This window comes from Zalophus californianus, chromosome 9 (genome assembly GCF_009762305.2).
Source record: "Zalophus californianus isolate mZalCal1 chromosome 9, mZalCal1.pri.v2, whole genome shotgun sequence".
NCBI classification, from domain to species: domain Eukaryota; kingdom Metazoa; phylum Chordata; class Mammalia; order Carnivora; family Otariidae; genus Zalophus; species Zalophus californianus.
In genome coordinates this window covers 129,089,457-129,111,504 of record NC_045603.1, presented here as the reverse complement: position 1 = coordinate 129,111,504, position 22,048 = coordinate 129,089,457, and the positions used below count along the sequence as shown (strand labels likewise).

Sequence of the window (22,048 nt, the reverse complement as noted above, 5' to 3'; positions counted from 1 at the left end):
TGTTCTGAATATGTTTGTGAAGTCCATTTGGTCCAGTGTTTCATTTCAAGTATTTATTTCCTTGTTGATCTTTTGCTTAGATGATCTGTCCATTTCAGTGAGGGGGGTGTTAAAGTCCCCCACTGTTATTGTATTGTTGTCAATGTGTTTCTTTGCTTTTGTTATTAATTGCCTTATATAATTGGCTGCTCCCACGTTAGGGGTATAGATATTTACAATTGTTAGATCTTCTTGTTGGATAGACCCTTTAAGTAGGATATAGTGTCCTTCTTCATCTCTTATTACAGTCTTTGTTTTGAAATCGAATTTGTCTGATATAAGGATTGCCACCCCAGCTTTCTTTTGGTGTCCATTAGCATGGTACATGGTTTTCCACCCCCTCACTTTCAATCTGGGGGTGTCTTTGGGTCTAAAATGAGTCTCTTACAGACAGCATATGGATGGGTCTTGTTTTTTAATCCAATCTGATAGCCTGTGTCTTTTGATTGGGGCATTGAGCCCATTTACATTCAGGGTAACTATTGAAAGGTATGAATTTAGTGCCATTGTATTGCCTGTAAGGTGACTGTTACTGTATATTGTCTGTGTTCCTTTCTGATCTATGCTGCTTTTAGGCTCTCTTTTTGCTTAGAGGACCTCTTTCAATATTTCTTGTAGGGCTGGTTTTGTGTTTGCAAATTCCTTTAGTTTTTGTTTGTCCTGGAAGCTTTTTTATCTCTCCTTCTATTTTCAATGATAGCCTAGCTGGATATAGTATTTTTGGCTGCATTTTTTTCTCGTTTAGTGCTCTGAGGATCTCATGCCAGTCCTTTCTGGCCTGCCGGGTCTCTGTGGATAGGTCTGTTGCCAATCTAATGTTTCTACCATTGTAGGTTACATATCTCTTCTCCCGAGCTGCTTTCAGGATTTTCTCTTTTCTCTGAGATGTGTAAGTTTTACTATTAGGTGTCGGGGTGTTGACCTGTTTTTATTGATTTTGAGAGGGGTTCTCTGTGCCTCCTGCATTTTGATGCCTGTTTCCTTCCCCACATTAGGGAAGTTCTCTGCTATAATTTGCTCCAATATGCCTTCTGCCCCTCTCTGTCTTTCTTCTTCTTCTGGGATCCCAATTATTCTCATGTTGTTTTGTCTTATCGTATCGCTTATCTCTCGAATTCTGCCCTCGGGATCCTGTAGTTGTTTATCTCTCTTTTTCTCAGCCTCTTTATTTTCCATCATTTGGTCTTCTACATCGCTGATTCTCTCTTCTGCCTCATTTATCCTGGCAGTTAGTGCCCCCATTTTTGATTGCACCTCATTAATAGCCTTTTTGATTTCGACTTGGTTAGATTTTAGTTCTTCTGTTTCTCCAGAAAGGGTTTCTCTAATAACTTCCACGCTTTTTTCAAGCCCAGCTAGTATCTTTAAAGTCATGATTCTGAACTCTAGGTCCGACGTCGTACTAATGTCCGTATTGAGTAGGTCTCTGGCAGACGGTACTACCTCTTGTTCTTTTTGCTGAGGTGATTTTTTTCGTCTTGTCATTTTGTCCAGAGGAGAATAGATGAATAAGACAACAGAATGCTAACAGGTTAACAACGTCTCCAGCAAATATACTCTATACAAATCCCGAAAAGACCTGAAACCAGGGGACAAGAAAGGGAAAGAAAGAAGAGAAAAAAAAGGGAAAAGAAAAAGATAAAAACAAGCAAAAACAGAACAAAACAAAAAAAAAACAGAATATGATCAAATACTATCAGGCTAGTGCATAGATCAGTGCCACACACTAGCTTTTGGGCATATTTTGGTCTGTTAGAAGAAAGTGCCTGCTAAAATTTTAAAGGAAGAAAGACTTATATATGTACAAAATAAGGGTTGATACAATGAAGGGATGGAAGATGACTGTAAAGATGAAAATTATAAAAGATTTTATAAAAGGAATTGATAAGAAGTTGTTTTTTAAAAAGAAAGAAGATTTAAAAAGAAAAAAGAAAAAAAAGAAAAGAATGTGATCAGGCAGGAGACTAGAACAAAGCCATACACTGGTGATTTAGGATATATTTTGATCTGTTAGAAGAATTGTATCTCAACATTTTAAAGAGAGAACCACTTATATATATATGCCAAAAATAAGGGTAACTACTATGAAGGGATAAAAATATGACTCTAAAAATGAAAAATAAAAAGGTTTTTTTTTTTAAAAAACGGATTGATAAGATGTTGTTTGAAAAAGGGAAAAAGAAAAATTCAGAAAAAAAACAGTGAAAAAATTAACCTTGAAAAACTAATGAATTATGGTAAAAAAGCCATGAATTCTATGTGCAGTATTCCCCTAGCGCTGGAGTTCTCCCGTTCTCCTTGATCGGTAAACTTGGTGTTGGCTGGCTGTTGGTGCTGATCTTCTGGGGGAGGGGCCTGTTGCCGTGGTTCCCAAATGTCTTTGCCGGAGGCGGAATTGTCCCACCCTTGTGGGTCCGGGCTAAGCAAGCTGCTCGGGTTTGCTCTCAGGAGCTTTTGTTCCCTGCAAGCTCTCGGTACAGCTTTGGAGGACCAGGGTGAAAATGGTGGCCTCCCAATCTCCACCCGGAGGAGCTGAGAACTCGGGGCCCCGCTCCTCAGTGCGCCCCCAGAGAAGAGCAGTCACTCCCTTGTCCCCGGTCTCCGGCCGCACTCCGTGCTCACCCGGCCTGTGACCGAGCGTTTCTATCGCTGGCACCCGACCCCGTGTGGAGTCTCCAAACCCAGCAGATCCCTGCGGTGCGCTCCCGCGCCGCTCCTCCCGGGGGAGGAAGGGGAGTCTCCCCGGCTCTGCCGCTTGTTGGGTCCCTGCTGGAGGAGCAGTGGCCCGACTGGGCCACGGATCACAGTTTATGGCAACCCCGAGCTGAGAGCCCGCGCCTCGGCTCCGTCTCTGCAGCCGGCTTCCCCGCTCCGATCCCTGGGAGCTCTGCCGCACTCAGGCACCCCCGGTCTTCCTGTGACCCCGAGGGTCCTGAGACCACACTGTCCTGCAAGGGTTCCACCCCCTGCTTAGCCACTAGAGCGATGTCCGTCTGCGGAGCCGACTTCTAAAAGTTCCGATTTTGTGCTCCGCGGCTCTAGCACTTGCCAGAAGCGGCCGACGGAGGCCCCCTCCCCCGCCGTCTATCCTCCCGAATATCGCCTCGGATTCCCTTCTCCGCACGTCCTACCTTCCAGAAAGTGGTCGCTTCTCTGTTCAGAGAGTTGTCGCTACTCTCTTCTTCCATCTCCTGTTGAGTTCGTAGGTGTTCAGAATGGTTTGATCCCTATTCAGCTGAATTCCTGAGACCAGACGAAATCCAGGTCTCCTACTCCTCCGCCATCTTGCTCTGCCCCTCCATAACATTTTCTTTTTTAGCTGACTTAATTACAAGAATATAGTATATAATACATAACATACAAAATATGTGTTAATTGACTGTTGATGTTATTGGTAAGGTTCCGGTCAACAATAGGCTATTAGTAGTTATGTTTTTGTTTTGGGGAGTCAGAAGTTATCCATGGATTTTTGACTGCATGGGGGCGGTCAGTGTCTCTAACCCCTCCATTGTTCAAGGGTCGACTGGGGTTTGTTTTTGTTTTTTTTAAAGATTTATTTATTTGACAGAGAGAGAGAGGGAACACAAGCGGGGGGAGAGGGAGAGGGAGAAGAGGAGGCTTCCTGTGGAGCAGGGAGCCTGACGCGGGGACCTGAGCTGAAGTCAGACGCTTAATGACTGAGCCACCCAGGCGCCCCCCGTGCTTGCTTTTTTTTTTTTTAACTAAAAGATAAGATAAATTATGTAAGTATTCTACTTAGTGTGTTTACTCAATTTCTTGGAAGAGTTGTTTTATTTATAGGCTATATACTGTTCCATTCTATGTCTGTGTCATGAATTATTTAATCATTCAGGTCTTTTTTGAGTTCTTACTCTGTGGCGAGCTTTGTGCTAGGCGCTGAGATTAGAGCAGTGATCAAGACAATGTCCCCGTTGTCACGGAGTTTATATTATTCTGTTTGGGGAGATGTCCTCTCATGAAGTACATTTTGGGTGAGGGGAGGGACATTGGAGCAGAGACCTACAGGACACGAGAGAGAAGGCCATGTGACGATCTGGGGGAGGAACATTGTAGGGAATAGCATGTGCCCAGGCCCCGAGATGGGAGTGTGCTTCATATGCTCAGGGAAGGATGAGGAGTCAGTGTGGCTAGAAAAAAAAGAAAAGAAAGGAGTAATGAGGTAGAACACGGTATTACAGATGAGTCCAAGAGCCAGATCATAAAGGTCTTAGAGACAAAGTAAGGAGAGTCCTTTAAGTGTGATTCCAGGCCATTAGGGTCCTCTTCTGTCACACATTTAGTTTTTTTCCCCAGTTTTGTATCATTTTAACCAGTGCTACCATGAATGCTATCACTGTAATGCTCTCTCCTGTCATTTTTTTTTTTTTTTAAGATTTTATTCGTTTATTTGACAGGGAGAGAGAGAACACAAGCAGGGGGAGTGGGAAAGGGAGAAGCAGGCCTCCCGTGGAGCAGGGAGCCCGATGCGGGGCTCGATCCCAGGACCCTGAGATTGTGACCTGAGCTGAAGGCAGACGTTTAACAACTGAGCCACCCAGGCGCCCCTCCTGTCATTTTTTAACAGAATTAATTTCTAGAAGTTTAACTGTGCAAGGTACATATCACCTAAGTTTTTGATAAATAATGCTAAATTAACTTCCAAAAAGATGTATTATTTTATACACTGAGCAGTTGTATATGAGAATATTTTTCTTCCAACAGTGGATATTATTAGTCTTTTAGTTTTTGGAAGGTAAAAATGGTATCTGTTATTTAATTTGTTTTTCTTTATATATTGGCGAGCTTGAACATAATCTTATATTTTTATTGAATATTTGAATTTTTTCTGAGTGGACTTGTTTTAAGCAATAGAAAATTACTGACCGGTTTAAACACAAAAATGGAATTTATTAGAAAGGTAGTGATCATTTTTTGGACTTCATAGAGGAGGTAGAACAACGAAGCCTGGGTTGGGAGAGAAAACCAGGGCAGCTTTAGATTGGAAGCAGGGATTGGCAACTTTTTCTTTGGGATTTAGCTCCCCAAATTCCTGGGTTCTTTGGTTCTTAGCTCAAAATTCCAAACTACAGGATTTACACCGGGCTCAGTCAGCTTTGGTTAGAGTGTCAGGGTTACATAGTTCAGATCTGGGTGTGGGGGTCCCTTCCTGCACTGTGAGTATTTCCTGAGAAAGACCATCACTGGGAGCAGCCATACTGTGTTCTCTCTTTCTCCTTTTTTCTTTTTTCCTATTGGTTTGTTCATTTTTAACTGATCCTGGGAGAACTCTTAGCATATTGGAGATAGGAACTCTCATTTGTGTTCAAGTATTTTTCTTCTAACTTTTATGCTGCCCCCTTTTTTTTTTAAACTTTTATGCAGTGTTTTAGTGCGTGGGATTTTCGTAGTTGTATCTAACCATAACATCATCTTTTTCATTGTGGGTTCTAGGTTTTTTTTGTCATGCTTAGGAAGTTTTTTTCTTTTCCGAGATGATAAGCATACTTACTTCTAGTATTTTTGTCATTTGTCTCTTATAGTTAAATTTTCTATACATCGGGCCTTTATTTTGACGTAAGTCATGAGGTAAGAAATGCAGGTGTAATTTTTTACAAATGGCCAGTCATTTGGTGAGGTCCACTTATCCTTTTCCCTACTGATTTGAGGTGCCATATTTCTTATATGAAATTGTCATCAAAGTTTGACTGTATTTATTCTGTATTTGACTGTATTTATTCTCAGACTAGATCCATTTGACAGTTAAAATTTTGTGATTTGATTTAAAAAAAATGTTTACCTTCCTACCTACTTCTCTACCTGCTGGTTTTAACAGTAAGAAATGTTGTTACCTTTTACTGTTGAAATATTTGAGAAGACGTGAAGAATCCTCCCAGGATGGAATCTCTTCTCATATTAAGGGTACTTTTTCAACATTTATAAAAGCCAGGATTTAAGGTTGTGGTACGACAGAATGACCAGTGGAAACATATTCTTGATGATGTAGAATTACTCGTTTTACATGTTAACTTGTACACTGGCATATTTGGTTTTCTTATTTTTCACTGTTAAAAAAAAAAAACTTAAAAAATCAAGAGAGGCAAAAAGAAGAAAAATAATTCTCACTGGGTAAAAATAACCGTATCCTGACAACCTGACTAAAATATCAGGAAACTATTTTTCCACCTAAGTATTAACTGAAATCTAACTGTAATACTGTTTTCCAAATTTTTTATTTTTCTATCCACTAAGTCATGAACATTTTTCATGCCACTCACTAAATGTTCTACAACATTGGTTTAGATGACTCTCTCTGTAATTTTAGAATTTGAATTAGAAGAGTCACAAATATTCTTAAATGTCATTTTTTTATTAACTTGGTATTTAATTCTCAGGCTTGGTATGTACTTCTTATTTTGCATTAAAATAAAATGTTCAGTGTAAGTTTTAAAAATAATGATTTGAACAGAAATTTTGGAAGATTTCTTTCAAAGAATTTAACATTTTAAATTTAGAATTTATAGAAATTTACCTTTTTTGGGGATAGTAAATTTGACTCAATGAGTTGTTGCAAGGTTGTGTTAATAAATAAAGTAAATAGGGCACCTGGGTGGCTCAGTCGTTAAGCGTCTGCCTTCAGCTCAGGTCATGGTCCCAGGGTCCTGGGATCAAGCCCCGCATCGGGCTCCCTGCTCTGCGGGAAGCCTGCTTCTCCCTCTCCCACTCCCCCTGCTTGTGTTCCCTCTCTCGCTGTGTCTCTCTCTGTCAAATAAATAAATAAAATCTTTAAAAAAAATTAAATGAAGTAAATAGGGCGCCTGGTGGCTCAGTTGGTTGGGCGACTGCCTTCGGTTCACGTCATGATCCTGGAGTCCCGCGATCGAGTCCTGCATCCGGCTCCCTGCTCAGCAGGGAGTCTGCTTCTCCCTCTGGTCCAACCCCCTCTCATGCTCTCTCTCTCTGAAATAAATAAATAAAATCTTAAAAAAAATAAGTAAATAAATGTGTTAATCAGTGTTTAAAGAATGAATATGTGCCTATTAACATTTGAGCATGTGTTTTAATAGACATAATGAAGGATTACAACACTTGTAAACTAATCTGCATTAGTTATAGCAAAGATTATTTACTTTTTTCCTTCTCCTCTACAGGAACTTTAATGGAATTGGGTATCTCCCCAATTGTAACATCTGGTTTGATTATGCAGTTGTTGGCTGGAGCCAAAATCATTGAAGTTGGAGACACACCCAAAGATAGAGCTCTATTCAATGGAGCCCAGAAACGTGAGCTATTAATACACTTAAAGAGTCTTTTCCAAATTTGAGAATTTTGTGGTAAAGATATTTTTCTAGTCTTTCTTGTCTTTGGTTGTAAGCATGTACTCCTTTTCCCCCAATTTTTGTCAGTATTTGGTATGATCATTACCATTGGGCAAGCCATTGTGTATGTCATGACGGGCATGTATGGGGATCCTGCTGAAATGGGTGCTGGCATCTGTCTCCTTATCATTATTCAGGTAAGAAATCCAGTTTTTCATCTGCAGATAACAAAACAGTTTGATCCCTTTTTTCTTTTCTAACAACTCTTTAAGTGGTTGATACATTAGTTTTCTTGCTTTTGAATTATTTAATTATAAGATTTTGATTGTTGAAGTGACATGTATAAATTGTGTTGATATAAAAAAATTAAAATTTGTTTTAGTAGCCTGATTGCTGCATAGTATAAGGAATTATGGATCAGCTGTATTTCACTGATTCTTAGATGCACATTTTTTACTTTTTGATGTTTCTGGGATCAGGATTTTTTTTTTTAAGATTTTTATTTATTTGAGGGTGAGAGAGAGCAGGAGCAGGGGAAGGGGCAGAGGGAGAGGGAGAAGCAGAAGCAGATTCCCCGCTGAGCAGGGAGCCGATACGGGGCTCAATTCCAGGACCCTGGGCTCATGACCTGAGCTGAAGTCAGACGCTTAAGCGACTGAGCCACCCAGGCGCCCAGGATGTTTTTTCTTATAGCGGATAGTGCCCCACGTTTGTTGTCAGCCAGGCAGCAGTCGTGATAGCAGTCATTGTCTGCATATGTGTGTCAGCTGGTTAGAGCTATTCACATGTTCATTGCATCAATTGGTTATGTGCATTGTTGGTGTAACATGTTTTTGAGATTAGTTGCTGTTTAAAATGTCTGCAAAAGTCTCTGGTTTGTTATGGAACAGTCACTGTGTGTACGCAAAGGCACAGAACAGGCTAGATGATAAAATCGGTCTGTAGGTCTAAAATATTTTCTTTGTAAGTGGAAAATAAAAATTCTTTGTGATAAGTTACTGTCATGGTTTAATTGGCAGTATTTTTTTTCCTTGTTAGTGGTATACAAAATAATGGCATTACAAATAATATCTCACAGCTAGTAAGACACATGAACCTGTATACATATATTCCATGGATTTTTAAAATAGACCCTTCGGAACTGAACTTTTAAAGTCCAACATAATTATCCCTGTACTAAGTATCTCAAAGTGTGTCAAATTTAGAAGATATTTTTCTAATGTACGATCCTTAAAAATCATTTAGAGAAGCTACCCAAGAATGGATTGTACTTAAGTTATGTAATAGTTATTTATGGGATTTTGAAAAGAAGTTTGATAAACACGGCATCTAGAGTCCTTGTTATTTTGGAAATGCCTCTTCTTGCTCACTCTATGGAATTAGGATTCACTTAGGAACATTTTTTTTTTAAAGATTTTATTTATTTATTTGACAGAGAGAGACACAGCAAGAGAGGGAACATAAGCAGGGGGAGTGGGAGAGGGAGAAGCAGACTCCCTGCTGAGCAGGGAGCCCGATGGGGGCTTGATCCCAGGACCCTGGGATCATGAGCTGAGCCGAAGGCAGACGCTTGACGACTGAGCCACCCAGGCGCCCCAGGAACATTTTTTTTTAATGGTCAAAGCATTAATTTCGGAAAAATATTTTTATAAAAGTGAAATACCAACTTATTAATATATACATTGAGAAATGGGACCATTTCAGATTGGCAAGGTTGACCATCCTTTTTTAATGAGAAACCTTATATAGGAAGCAGATCAAAATAAGATCATGTAGTGAGTATGATTAGAACAAGGAGAATTGGGTTGTTCAAGTATTTATTGGTGTCATTAACAACAAGGGGGGGCTCCTCTAACTAGATGGAAATATTTTGTCTTTTGACCAGGTGAGGAATTTTTAGTGGATTATCAGTCTTTGGTAGGTTTCTGAGCCCTAGGGAATTCCCATAACGTTGTCCTTATTTCTCCATTTTAAAAAAAAACCTTGATTGGCAAATTTATAACCTTTGAGAATTAGAGGAAGAAGAGTTGCAGTGACTTGGGGAGAGAAGATCCTCTGAAAAGTGATTTGGATGTCTTCCAGTGCTTAGGACCTCTCCACATGCTTTTGGCATTGTCGATACCAATGCATCAGTTGTTGTCTTACTTTGTTTCTTTATAATAGCCTTTGCTTTATGCAACCTGTAGTTCAGAATAGCTCTGATTTTTATTTATATATATTTTAAAGATTTATTTGAGCGAGAGGGAGGAGGGGAGAGAGAGAGCATGAGCAGGGGGGAGGGGCAGAGGGAGAGGGAAAAGCAGACCCCCGCCTATCAGGGAGCCCAGCCCCAGGACCTTGGGATCATGACCCGAGCCAGAGACAGACACTTAACCAACTGAGCCACCCAGGTGCCCCCAGAATAACCCTGATTGTTAAAAAGACAGAATTGGCACCTAGCTCTTAGAACATTATGCTCCAGTACACTTTTTCTAGTATTTTAGTAAGGTATTTTTGGATTCTTGAAGAACCTCATTGGACCAATTTTGGGTTAAAGCGTTGACTCCTGTGGAGTCGTTACAAATTTGAATTTGAGATAAAAACAGAGTTAAGCTATTTTAATTTTTTCCCCCAGTATCAGAGGTCAAGGAATAGTTATATTCCAGGAATGAAATAAATGGATATATATATACTTTTTTTTTTTTTTTACAGAAATTCTGGCATACAAATACTTGTGGTTAATTCTTTCAGTGTTAACGTATAGAGAAATGTGTTTGATCATAGGTGGGTAGTGTGTCTTTTAAGGCATTGCTAACATTGAAAATATGTGGATACACTGAAGAGAGATGATTGGATCAGTGTGTTTCACCCAGAAACATAGACTTTGAAAACTGTTTGTATGCTGTTAGGTAAGGTATTTCTCACCTTAATTATTCTTGTTTCCTTCATGTGGTCATGTCTTGGAACTAGTGAGATTTGAAATCTGGATAGTGGGTCTTGATTAAAATAACAGAGTAGAAAATATCAGTGTGCATGGCACGTAGGAAAGGTAAGTATTGTTTTGTCCAATTGTGTGTGTGTGTGCGCGTGTGTGCGCGCATGCACAAGCAGAGTTGAAATGTAGAGCTATTTTTGTGCCTAATTTAGAGATTTATAGGTATGGCACATTGCACAAGCGCATGCAGTTAGCATTCAGTCTCCCTCACTGTTGTAGTCAACGAGATGCTGTAACTTCCTGGTTTCTCAGTGTCTCCTCCCTCGGAGGCATAGTTCACATGCTTTTTACTGTCGTTTATCTTACTCTTTTGATTATAGAAACCATTTCTCATTTAGACTTCTCTATGCCAGTTAGAAAAATATGAGTTTTGATTTTTGCAGGACATACATGAATCACCCTGTAGTCTGATGGTTAATTGGTCTGAAAAGGGGGTTTGGAGAATTACAGGTATTTCAGAATGACTTTATGACTCTGGACAGGTCATTTAATCAGAAGCCCATGATCAGACTTTTTGGTGGGCTGATAGTTTGTGGACAGCTATTATTCCCTGCACAAATTTGGTTTTCTGATTGGGAGTATTTATTTACTTAATACATAATTGTGGTCAAAATAAAATCTCAGTAGTAAGGCCTAACTTCTCTTTTATCTTGTCAAAGTGTTAAACTTGGTTTTCAAACAGTAAAGGATTCATGAGCACTCTTAGAAGTTTGAAGAATTGTACCCTTTTTCCAATCCTTTGAAAATCAAACTAAAAGACTAATAGACCATTTAGGCTCTGTACAACCACTGAAATGACAGTTAAGGAAAAAAAAAACCTCTGCAGAAGGTAAGCATGCTTAAAATGGTGGACTGTAGCTTGTTTGCTCTCTTGTGTAATGGGGGATGTCAGGTAAGCTGAGTAAGAAGGTGGGAGGCTTCAGAGCTGGGCAGAATGGAGGTGGCATTTCCTCACTTACGTAGGATGGGGTTTTTAAAATGGGGACAGGTGTGAGGTTGGAGGTGTAGAAGCATATTTTCTTCCCCTCTTGATTAGGTTACTGCAGTGCAGGGAAGACATGACTGTGGAGGTCATCTGCCAGGCTATGGGTTGTTTTTAATTGGTGCATACTTTTACGGAAATGTCTTCTCCAAGAGGAAAATTAAGAATTTTCAATTTCACATAAATTAAACTTAGTATGCTTTTATTTTTAAAAAAGGATGAGCTTAAGAACCTGGCAAATCCTTGTCTTCACATTTACCTTCAATCTTTGTCACTGTGGGTATGGAGTGCATTTTTGACATTGTTATAATCTCTGTACGTATTAATTTGTGCTCTTTTTGACTTATTCTCTCTATATATTACAGTTGACCCTTGAACAGCACAGGTGTTGGGGCGCTGACCACCCCCCATGCAGTTGAAAACCACATATAACTTTTGACTCCCTCAAAACTTAACTACTAACAGCCCACCTGAAGCCTTGTCGATAGCATAAATGGCCAGTTAACTCACATTTTGTATGTTATATACCATATTTATATGATATCGTAAGCTAGAGAAAAGATTATTAAAAAAATCAGAAGGAAGAGAAAATACATTTATAGTATTTAGAAAAAAAAATCTGTGTATATGTGGACCTGTGTTGCTCAATGGTAACTGTATATGTAATGTATTAAAGTATTGCATAGAATACCTTAAAAATGTCTCAGCCTAGTTTACATACTTTTCCTTTAGTGGCAGTATACAATTGTGTCTTGTTATTATACCATATTTCATTTGGTCTTTCACTTCCTTGGAACTACTTGGAATGTTTTCAGTTTTTTGCTGTCCTAAATTGAACAAGTTTGAACATTTTTTAGTTCGCTTTTCAGTAGGCCTTACTTAAACATTGTAAGAGAAACTATTCAGATGGTTTATAAATGTGCTTTAAAGGTTGAAATGTCTGCTTTACGATGTAGCGATTTTTCCACCCCTCTGACTTGCAGAACTGACTTCTGACTAAAGTGGGGTTTAAAAAGATGCAGAATCCTAACAGTGATATTACAACAATTAGGTTTTAGTATTACAAATGCCCATACTTTGCAAGTAGTCAATGGTATTCCTCTTCCCCTTTCTTGAGTTTATTCTTGCTTCAGCTTACTTGCATTTCTTTCCCCACAGTTGTTTGTTGCTGGTTTGATTGTGCTGCTGTTAGATGAGCTGCTACAGAAGGGTTACGGCTTGGGGTCTGGTATTTCCCTCTTTATTGCCACCAACATCTGTGAAACCATTGTCTGGAAGGCCTTTAGTCCCACTACTATTAACACTGGCAGAGGTACATTGCACAGTGACTGCAACTGCACGAGTTTTGCTGGATGTGTGCTGGAAAGTAACCCGTCACGGAGCAGGACATGCCTGTAAACATCCTGGTTTGCTGTCCCAGGGGACACCTGATGCTAATTGCTCAAGAGTTAAGCAGCAGAGATTTGTGGAGTATGAAACAGTACTTCAGAAAGAATTATATCTAAGTCTTAGCCTCTGCTCATTGAAAATTTCAGTGGTTGCAAACAGCTTTCTAAAATGTTACTTACTTAAGCCACTGCTGCAGAAGTCATTGACCGATTTCCGCATTCCCAGGGGAATAAAAAGGTAGTGGATTAAGATTTTTCAAATGAAAACGCTGTTATTTATTGTATCATCAGGGAGCACTAATACTTTTGCTGCTGTTCTCCTTGGCTTTGTAATAGCAACTAAATTTTGAAATCCTGCATTCTGTCTTTCCCCTTTACCCATCTCCGTTTATCTCAAATGCCATCCAGGCTCCATAACAGTTAACGTCTAAACTGATCCCAGCCTTAAGAAAAGAGCAACGATGGTTTACTAGTATTCTTGGTAAAACAAAAGCCAGCTCGAGAGAGTGACATAGATCTTATGAGTCTGACATCTTTGTTCTGCTTTGCTGTTGCTTTCCCCCCTCCTTAAAAATACTCCTTTCCCTTCCCTAAAGTAAAGGAGAGGCAAATCATTATGACCTAAATATTTGCTTAGGTTTATTCTACTTTGGCTGTTTTCATCAAGAATAGTCTCTTGAGAAAACTTGAGATTCGTGCTAATAAAAAAGATATTTTTGCCTCAATGATGTGAAGATTTTTGGAAGCTCCACACATGGCTGTATTATAAAGTCAACATCGATGAATGATTTTGACTCCTATTTTCCGCCATGTACTGGAGGTTCAAGGTTATTTGTTTGATCTTCGGGACAGCTTTGGAGAAAGAGTCTACAGCGACTTTCTCTCTTGATTTATCAGGTACTGAGTTTGAGGGTGCAGTCATAGCACTCTTTCACTTACTGGCCACCAGGACAGACAAGGTCCGCGCTTTACGGGAGGCTTTCTATCGTCAGAACTTACCCAATCTCATGAACCTCATTGCTACGGTTTTTGTGTTCGCCGTTGTTATATATTTTCAGGTACGTATACTTGTTTCACCGAAGTCGGCGGAAGGTGGATTTTTGTTGTGCTCTTGAAGAAAAGAATGCCATTTGAAATGTCAGTATCTAACAAGTCAGTGTTGCAGAATCTAGTCAAGCAAATAATTCTGTTCTTTTGACTGTGAGGTGCAAAATATTGGTGGTGATGGCATAGAACAGGAGTTCTGTGTGTGCGTGTGTGCGTGGGGGGGTGGCTGCAGGGAAAATGTTAGCGTTGCTTCTCACACTCCCCAGTGTATTGTTCTGCCTGTCATCTGGGTTCTTTACTTGAGATGTGCACTCACTCTTACTTCCTCTTCATTTTCATTTTTTAGGGATTTCGTGTTGACTTGCCCATCAAGTCGGCCCGGTATCGAGGACAGTACAGTAGCTACCCCATCAAGCTCTTCTACACCTCGAACATTCCCATTATTCTCCAGTCGGCCTTAGTGTCAAACCTGTATGTTATTTCCCAGATGCTGTCTGTTCGATTTAGTGGCAACTTTTTAGTAAATTTACTAGGACAGTGGGCTGTGAGTATTTTATTTATTCTAAGCATTTGTATTTATTGTAATTTCCATTTCATGGTTATATTTTTAACGGAAAGAGATGAGCCATAATTGAAGCAGTTGCTATAACATGTTCAGATTCACTTCCCTGTCGCAGAGTTTATAATTTTTTGGAAAGACGTTTTACCCCCATCTTTCATGGCCTGGGTGGCAATAAACCAGTTGTGATTAACTGGGCTAGAGACAGGCCTGTGATTACTGTAACTGGAGAGAGCATAGAGTTACCAGAAATAGAATCCAGCACTTTCTGACTCCCCCCGCCCCTTTTTTTTTTTTAAGTTTAACAGGATAAGACAGTACTCTTGAGTGTTAGTTGAAGGAGATAGGATTCCCTTTATCCACAGTACTCTTTCTCTGCTCATGTAACAGAAATGTGATTGCCTGTGATGAGGGAAGATGCGGTCCCTCCCTTTGTGAGCTGATAATCCATCAGTAATTATTACTGTAATAATTTCATAGCAATAAGTACATCGAGTGGCTGTATATAGATTGTGTTGTGATCTTAACTAAGTTCCTTTTTAATGAGAGAATTACTGGGAAGTTGAATTACGTCTATAAAGAGTACTTTTGATTGGGGATTAGTGATTCTAGGGGCACAGTAAGGAAATCAGTTTGAAATATATATTCAGGAACTAGACCTTGTAATCATTGCAGCCAGAAATTGCTTTCACACTCCCTGTGCCCCAGAATTTACACTGTTCCCAGTTCTGTTACTATAAAAATTCTTAAATGTTTGTCTGGCTAAAAATCCTATGATAAATATTTAGTAAAGGACTATTTCTTACAGAAAACATAAGAAGTTTAGGCAGTGAGTTGTTAGTCGTCTGTCAGTATTTCAATTGATTGTATTCTTCATAGAATACTTTGAAGTGAAAAGATGTGGAGCATACTCTTGTATAGTTAAAGTGCAGAAGGTTTCAGATTCTAAATGTGATCAGAGATTGACAATAAATGTAATGATATTACTGTCTTTAGGAAAAGAGAGATTTTTTTTTTTTGGTAAATGTATTATAATGTTGGTTTTTAAAAGATCACTCTTCTGTTAATAGATTCACAGTGTCTTTTATATAATAGATGCTCGCTATGTAATTTTGAAGGCGTGAAGATAATAGACACAAAAGTAACTCTTTAAGTTCCATAGACTTGTTAGCTGTAGGTGCTTTGAGCTTAAAGCATTGTTGTAATTTCTGAGGAGTTTGAAAAGTCATAAAAATGTATCTAGACCAGTTGGGTTCACCATCTGTTTATTCTTGTTATGTAGGATGTCAGTGGGGGAGGACCTGCTCGTTCTTACCCGGTGGGAGGCCTCTGCTACTATCTTTCTCCTCCCGAGTCCATGGGCGCCATCTTTGAGGATCCTGTCCATGTGGTGGTTTATATCATCTTCATGTTGGGATCATGTGCATTCTTTTCTAAGACATGGATAGAGGTGTCTGGTTCCTCAGCCAAAGATGTAAGTATTTATTTTATTTGAAAATAAACATTTTTATTTTCAAAATGGTAATTGAAACACTTTTAATTACTTTTATAATGTAAACTTTTAAGTCATACATTCTTAATAATGAGGTAATATCACCCCTGAGGGGTCAAAAACTGGTTTCTGGAAGGTGGAAAAATTCTTAGATTTTTACAGTGGTTTGTGAACCCTCCAAAGCTGACCCCTACCCAACAAATTCTTATTCCTTAGTGTTTAATTTCTGTTTAGGGAGGTGAAAAATGGAAAAGGTTGAGAAACACTGGTTTAATGTGTGGGTAATAGGTGGTGTGCAACATTGAGCCTCGGGTGTAATGGGAATGATATGACAGTGCCTACTTAATGGTCTCATCTTTGATTTACTGGTGTGTGGAAAGCCACTTCACACAGAACCTGGTAGGTAGTAAACAGTGAAATATTTATAGTTTGATTTTATAAGTTGTTTTTCTCTTGGCAGGTAGCTAAGCAGCTTAAAGAACAGCAAATGGTAATGAGGGGCCACAGAGATACCTCTATGGTTCATGAACTTAATAGGTAAGGTCATGAGATTTAATCCTTGGGGGGTGTGTGTGTGTGTGTGTGTGTGTGTGTGTGTACGTATACATGTGTTTGGCTTTTCAATCTTTATTGTCACATGTTATCCTGTTTGAATATGAAGCATCTTTTTTCTACTTTACACAGAAGAAGCAAAATTTAACACAATACTGAATTGTTCTCTAAAATTATTCCCCATCAAAGTTGACATCTAAATTATTTTTTAAAATTGTGTTCCCTTCACTGCTCAGCCCAGTATTCAAAATGTTCCTGATTGGAGGTCCTCGTTGTCTGGCTGCACATAAAATCACCTGGGAGCTTTTAAAAAGTTCTGATGTTCCACCTCTAGGAATTGTGATTTATTTGGTCTAGGGTGGATCCCATCATTAGTTTATTTTTTGATAACAGCTTTATTGAGCTATAATTCATTCATTTGAATTACATGGTTTAGTGTTTTTGTTTTTAGTATATTCAGAGTGTGTAATCGTTACAATGTAATTTAAAAAACATTTTTGTCACCGGAGTGCCTGGCCGGCTCCCAAGAGTGTCAGACTCTTGATCTCAGGGTTGTGAGTTTGAGCCCAACATAGGGTGTAGAGAGTACTAAAAACAAAGCAAAACACAACCCAAGTTAAAAAACAAACCAGAAGCATTTTCATCACCCAGAAAGACACCTTGTACCTATTGGTTATTCCCCATTCCTATGTTACCTCCCACCCCCGAGCCAACTTTTTACTTTTGATCTCTACAGATTTGCCTCTTCTGGACACTTCATATAAATGGACTTGTGATCTTTGGTGAAGAGCTTTTTTCACTTGGCGTAAAGTTTTCAGGGTTCATGCATTATTTGTGAACAATATTCCATCGTATGGATGAACTAAATCACATTTGTTTATCCATTCATCAGTTGATGGAGATTTTGGTGGTTTCCAGTTTTTGACTATCAGGAGTAACGCTATTAAGAACATGTTTGTACACGTTTTGTGTGGCCATGTTTTCATTGCTGTAGGAGTGGAATTTTGTTGGGTCATCTAGTAACTCTGTGTTTAACATACGGCGGAACCGGCAGCTATTTTCCAGTGTGACCGTACCGGTCTGCATTCCCACCAGCAGTAGATGAAGCTTCCAGTTGTTCACATCCTTGCAAGCACCACTTCTTGCTTTTTGATTAAAGCCACCTCGTGGGTAGGAAGTGGCAGCTTTTTGGTGGCTTTGATTTGCATTTCCCTGATGAGTAATGACGTTGAACATATTTTCATGCGTTTAATTAGCTATTTGTGTATCTTCTTTGGAGAAATGTCTTTTCAGATCGTTTCCTTGTTTTTAATCATACTGTCTGTTACCGAGTTGTAAGATTCTTAAAAAAAAAAAAAGGTATTTTGGATATGCCTCTTCTCAGGTATATGATTTATAAATATTTTATTGCCATTCTGTGGGTTGTCTTTTCACTTTCTTGGTGTCCTTTGATGCACAAGTTATTAATTTAGATGAAGTTCGGTTTCTCTTGGTTGTTTTGCACTGCTCTTAGTGTTTACGTAGGAAACCATCGCCTAACCCCAAGGTCACAAAGATTTATTCTTGTTTTCCATTAGGAGTCTCGGCTCTTACATTCAGGTCTTTGAACCGCTTTGAGCTAATTTGTTTTGTGTTTAGTGTGAAACAGGGATCCAGATTTCTTTTTGTGCATGTGGATATCCAGTTCCAGAGCCATTGGTTGAAAGGCACTTGTATTTTTATGTGAACTTTTTGTTTATTGCGCACATAGGTTGCCGAGAGTAGTCGAGCGAACCTCCGGGTCCCCAGCTTGTGTCTGGCTTCCGTGGTTAGCCTCATTCTGCCATCTCTGTTCATCCCCCATCTCCCCCAGGCTTTCTCCCGCCTTCTTTCTGGAGTATTTTAAACACAGTCCCATTGTTTTTTAAGAGTTCTTCGGGTGATTCTAAACGTGCAGCCAAGATTGAGTTACTGTAAAAGAGGATCATCCATATCTTGTCATGTAAATTTGATACTTAAAAAGCATTTTGAAATTTACTCTTCATCTACAAGAGTGAGCTAAAGATGACTTATTTAAAGTAGTACATATTTTAATACTTAAATCTGTTGAAGATTCCAGCCTTCTGCCATAAAAATCACGTATTGCTTTTCTTGGCTATTGACTGGTTTCTGGAAATCGGGGTCCCGTCCTTCCCTGAGTCACAAAGTCTCCACCAGCATGTCAGCACTGTGTGGGACACGCACGCCATCCCTGCAGACGGTCGTCCCCCCCCGCTGGTGTAGTGTGCCGATGACACACCGGCATCCCGTGTCCCCTCCCGTGTCCCCGCGCTGGCTGACTGAGGCTCTGTCTTGCAGGTACATCCCCACGGCGGCCGCGTTTGGTGGCCTGTGCATCGGCGCCCTGTCGGTGTTAGCCGACTTCCTCGGGGCCATCGGCTCTGGCACTGGCATCCTGCTTGCGGTCACTATTATTTATCAGTATTTTGAAATTTTTGTCAAGGAACAGGCTGAAGTCGGTGGGATGGGTGCTTTGTTTTTCTAAATGTTCCAACATTTCTTCTTGTGTGTGTGAAAGGGAAAATACTTTTGACACAATGTTTTTGTCCAGTAATGCTGGTTCCCCTTTCCTTCCCTCACAGTTTGTGTTCACGTGCTCACTGGCCCATTTGTGAGATGGGCGCCGAGCTGAGCCTGTGTGCAGCATGAGTACCAGCTGCCTTAAAACTAAAGTTTACATTATTCGTTCGAAAATGTCCCTGTAGTGTTGCCTGTGATGCTGGAAAGCAGTGTAGCTGCCGTGCCCTGCTCACTTGTGCCGGCGAGACGGTGGTGTGGATCGGTTTTGCACACAACATTCAGAACACTCTCTTCCCCCCACTTGTTTAAAAATAAATGTAGTTCAAATTGCCACTTTTCCAGTATTTTTGAGCTTATTTAATGAGTTCTGGAACATTTGTATCTAATCTGTATTTTAGATATAATTAACTTTTTATACTTTTTTAACTCCTTGTATCCATGGTCCCACCCCCCTCTCCCTCCCCCCCACCCCACACCGCACTTGGCCCCTCTCAGGGCTGCCCCTCAGCCCACGTGCCCCCTCCCCCCCCGTGGAGCTTCAGTTCCAGCAGGTCCTAGAAACCCCTGCTTGTATAATTACTCCTCCTGGTTTTCATTCCTTTCTTCCCAGTGACAGCAGTCGGTGCTGTTTTACTGTATTGGCTATGCCTTTGAATTCCAACACATCACTTGAGAATATTCTTTCAAGATACGATGCCCCAGTTCTTTTCTTTTTTTTTTAAATCCCTAAAGCAAAGCTCTAATTCTCACGCAATGTCTGTGGTTCAGTGGGGGGTGAACAATGGGTAATTCATGCTAGGAATTTGTGTACGTTGTTGTACGTGACAGCAGCAACATGGGTGTAAACAGTAGAAAATAAAACTTTATTTAATAAAACTGTTTCAGTTGTGTTGGAAAAATAAAATCGGATATTAAATGATTTCTAAGATTATTTGTATAGGTTCATCGTGATCCTACAAAACCCATCCTGAGAGGTTGTGGCAAGAGGTCAAACGTAATTATCATTTAGCGTTTAATCCTAGACCTGTTGAGGAACAGGGACCAGCTTAAAGGTGCTCAGTTATGCGACTGACACTGGAAAAAATAGGAAAACAGCGGTCTCAGGTGACATCCCAGTCTCCATCCGAAGTAGCACAGCTCTTTATAATTTTTTAAACTGTGTGCTCTGTTGGCCACAAAGAGATCACACTTCATTTTTGAAAGATCCTTTTCAGAAGTACGGGTTTCCATTGCTTCCTTTCTGAGTAAGTGCAGGAAGTGCATCTTACTTAGGCCGGATCACAAAGCCAAATGGCTACAGGGAGACAGATAAAACAGAACCTGCAGGACAGAACGGTGGTCATCTGGAGGCCATCTCCTCAGGGCCTCAGACCACTGTGACCATAGAAATGGGGACCCAGTGTTGTCATACATGATTTTTTTTTTCCCCAAGAGAAGGTGGAAATAGGGCTTTTTATGGGAAAGCTTGAACTTTCAAATGCTCTTGAATGACCAGTGCGAGCCACGGGAAACATCCAGACTGCCGGCTCTTGAACTGACCTGACCTCCCAAGTACAGCCTTGGACGTTTAAAGGTTCACATAAAGGGCATTAGGGGTGTGTCCTAGGATTTAGCTGTCACTTCTAATTTGCATTCTTGGGACGAGAAAAAGAAAGGACAGGTAGGGGTTATACAGATCTCTCTTCCACCAACATTTAAAAGGAGGTTTCTCAGTTCTTGGGAGTGGCTTTGGAAGAGCTGGTCTGTTCGGAGACTGGCCTGTGCCTGAGTCTGTGTGTTTTCCATATGCCGTCTGTTTCTTGATTTTTGAAGGAGGGCAGTAACGGGGGAGATTATAGAACTTGGCCTTTGGGAGCTCGGGGAGAAGGAGGAGGATCTCTGGAGAATCATGATGCCCAGGACTAAAAATAAGGATTTTTTTAAAAGGTTAGGGGCTCAGGGGAAGGCTACTATTAGAGCAAGTAGTTAGGGGCCTAAATCTTGCAATATTTACAGAGTAGACTTAATCTAGACAGTTCTCCAGTTCCATATTTTCCTCCTTTGTTTAGAAGTCTAATAGATCTTGTATTTTTGCTCACAAAAACATGTCTCGACACCGAGATGAACACAGCGATACACTGAATACACAGTGACGCTGTAGACAAATGAACTCTATTACAGCGTTCCTGGCATCCGTATCCTGGTTTTATCTGGTTTGAGGGGCCTGAGCCCCGATTTCAGGCTGGCCAGGGAGCAGCACTCTGAGACTTCCAGTGGGGGCTCTCCAGAACGATCCAGCAAGATCGTTCTGGAGCCGCTGGAGGCCACAGAAGTCAACACAAGGGCCGAGCTCAGCCAAGAGATGAGGAAACGGCCCAGGACCACTGGTAGACCTTTTGGATGATGGGGGCTTTAGGCATGGCCTGAGCCGGAGACGGTGGCCCTGTTCTCCCCTGTAAGGTAGCTGGACTGGGTTTCTGGTATTTGCTGACCTTGCTGGCTACACTCCAGGTTCGACACCAAGACAGTGATGCCCCCCAGCCACGTAAATGGATTTGGTTTTAGAAACCTGAAGTACTTCCTGAGGTAAGGATAGGAAATGAAATTCTAAAGTATATACACCTGCTTGAGGGAAGGGCCCTGTATTTTCATTAGCTTCTTATTAACCTTGTTATACTGAATGGAATCAATCATTTTTCATTACCTAACAGCTTGTTTACCTTCAGTAGTTAGGTGGTAGGAGGACACTAGCCAAATGTAAACATTTGCTTCTCATGAAATGTTACTCTCTGGTGATTTTACACCCTGCTCTAGCGGGTAATTAGGAGGAGGACCAAGAAAGTCCCTGTATAGGCCCGTCTTTAAAAAAAAAAAAAAAAAAAAAACTTTGTTTCAAACACTGACATAGTAGATAGTTATTTGCATACCTAGTTACAGACGTTTATATGGGGGCTGAGGGTGGGAATAATTGACCGAATTTGGAATTCAGGTCATTTTTCTTCTAGAAATATCCTGTTGGGAGTAGATTAGATAAGGAACAGCTGAACTTTAAACTGGATTAAAAACTGGGTACCTGCATTTATGTTCTTTTTCATAACTATTTGCTGGAGTTTAGCATTTAAATGAAGACTACAGCCTCCCTGTAATTACAATTCCGTATC

The 22,048-nt window shown here is 40.2% G+C and overlaps 1 protein-coding gene across 1 annotated transcript in view; it reads left to right on the top strand.

The window, feature by feature from the left end:
• Window positions 1–21,909, top strand: part of SEC61A2 (SEC61 translocon subunit alpha 2) — a 35,645-nt gene extending 13,736 nt beyond the window's left edge. The window contains exons 5-12 of the mRNA XM_027592066.2: window positions 7,188–7,319; window positions 7,443–7,552; window positions 12,470–12,623; window positions 13,597–13,757; window positions 14,093–14,290; window positions 15,588–15,779; window positions 16,258–16,334; window positions 18,687–21,909. Coding sequence (XP_027447867.1) covers window positions 7,188–7,319; window positions 7,443–7,552; window positions 12,470–12,623; window positions 13,597–13,757; window positions 14,093–14,290; window positions 15,588–15,779; window positions 16,258–16,334; window positions 18,687–18,873 — 1,211 coding nt within the window. The 3' untranslated portion in view covers window positions 18,874–21,909. The remainder of the gene's footprint in view (window positions 1–7,187; window positions 7,320–7,442; window positions 7,553–12,469; window positions 12,624–13,596; window positions 13,758–14,092; window positions 14,291–15,587; window positions 15,780–16,257; window positions 16,335–18,686) is intronic.
• Window positions 21,910–22,048: the final 139 nt, after the last annotated feature.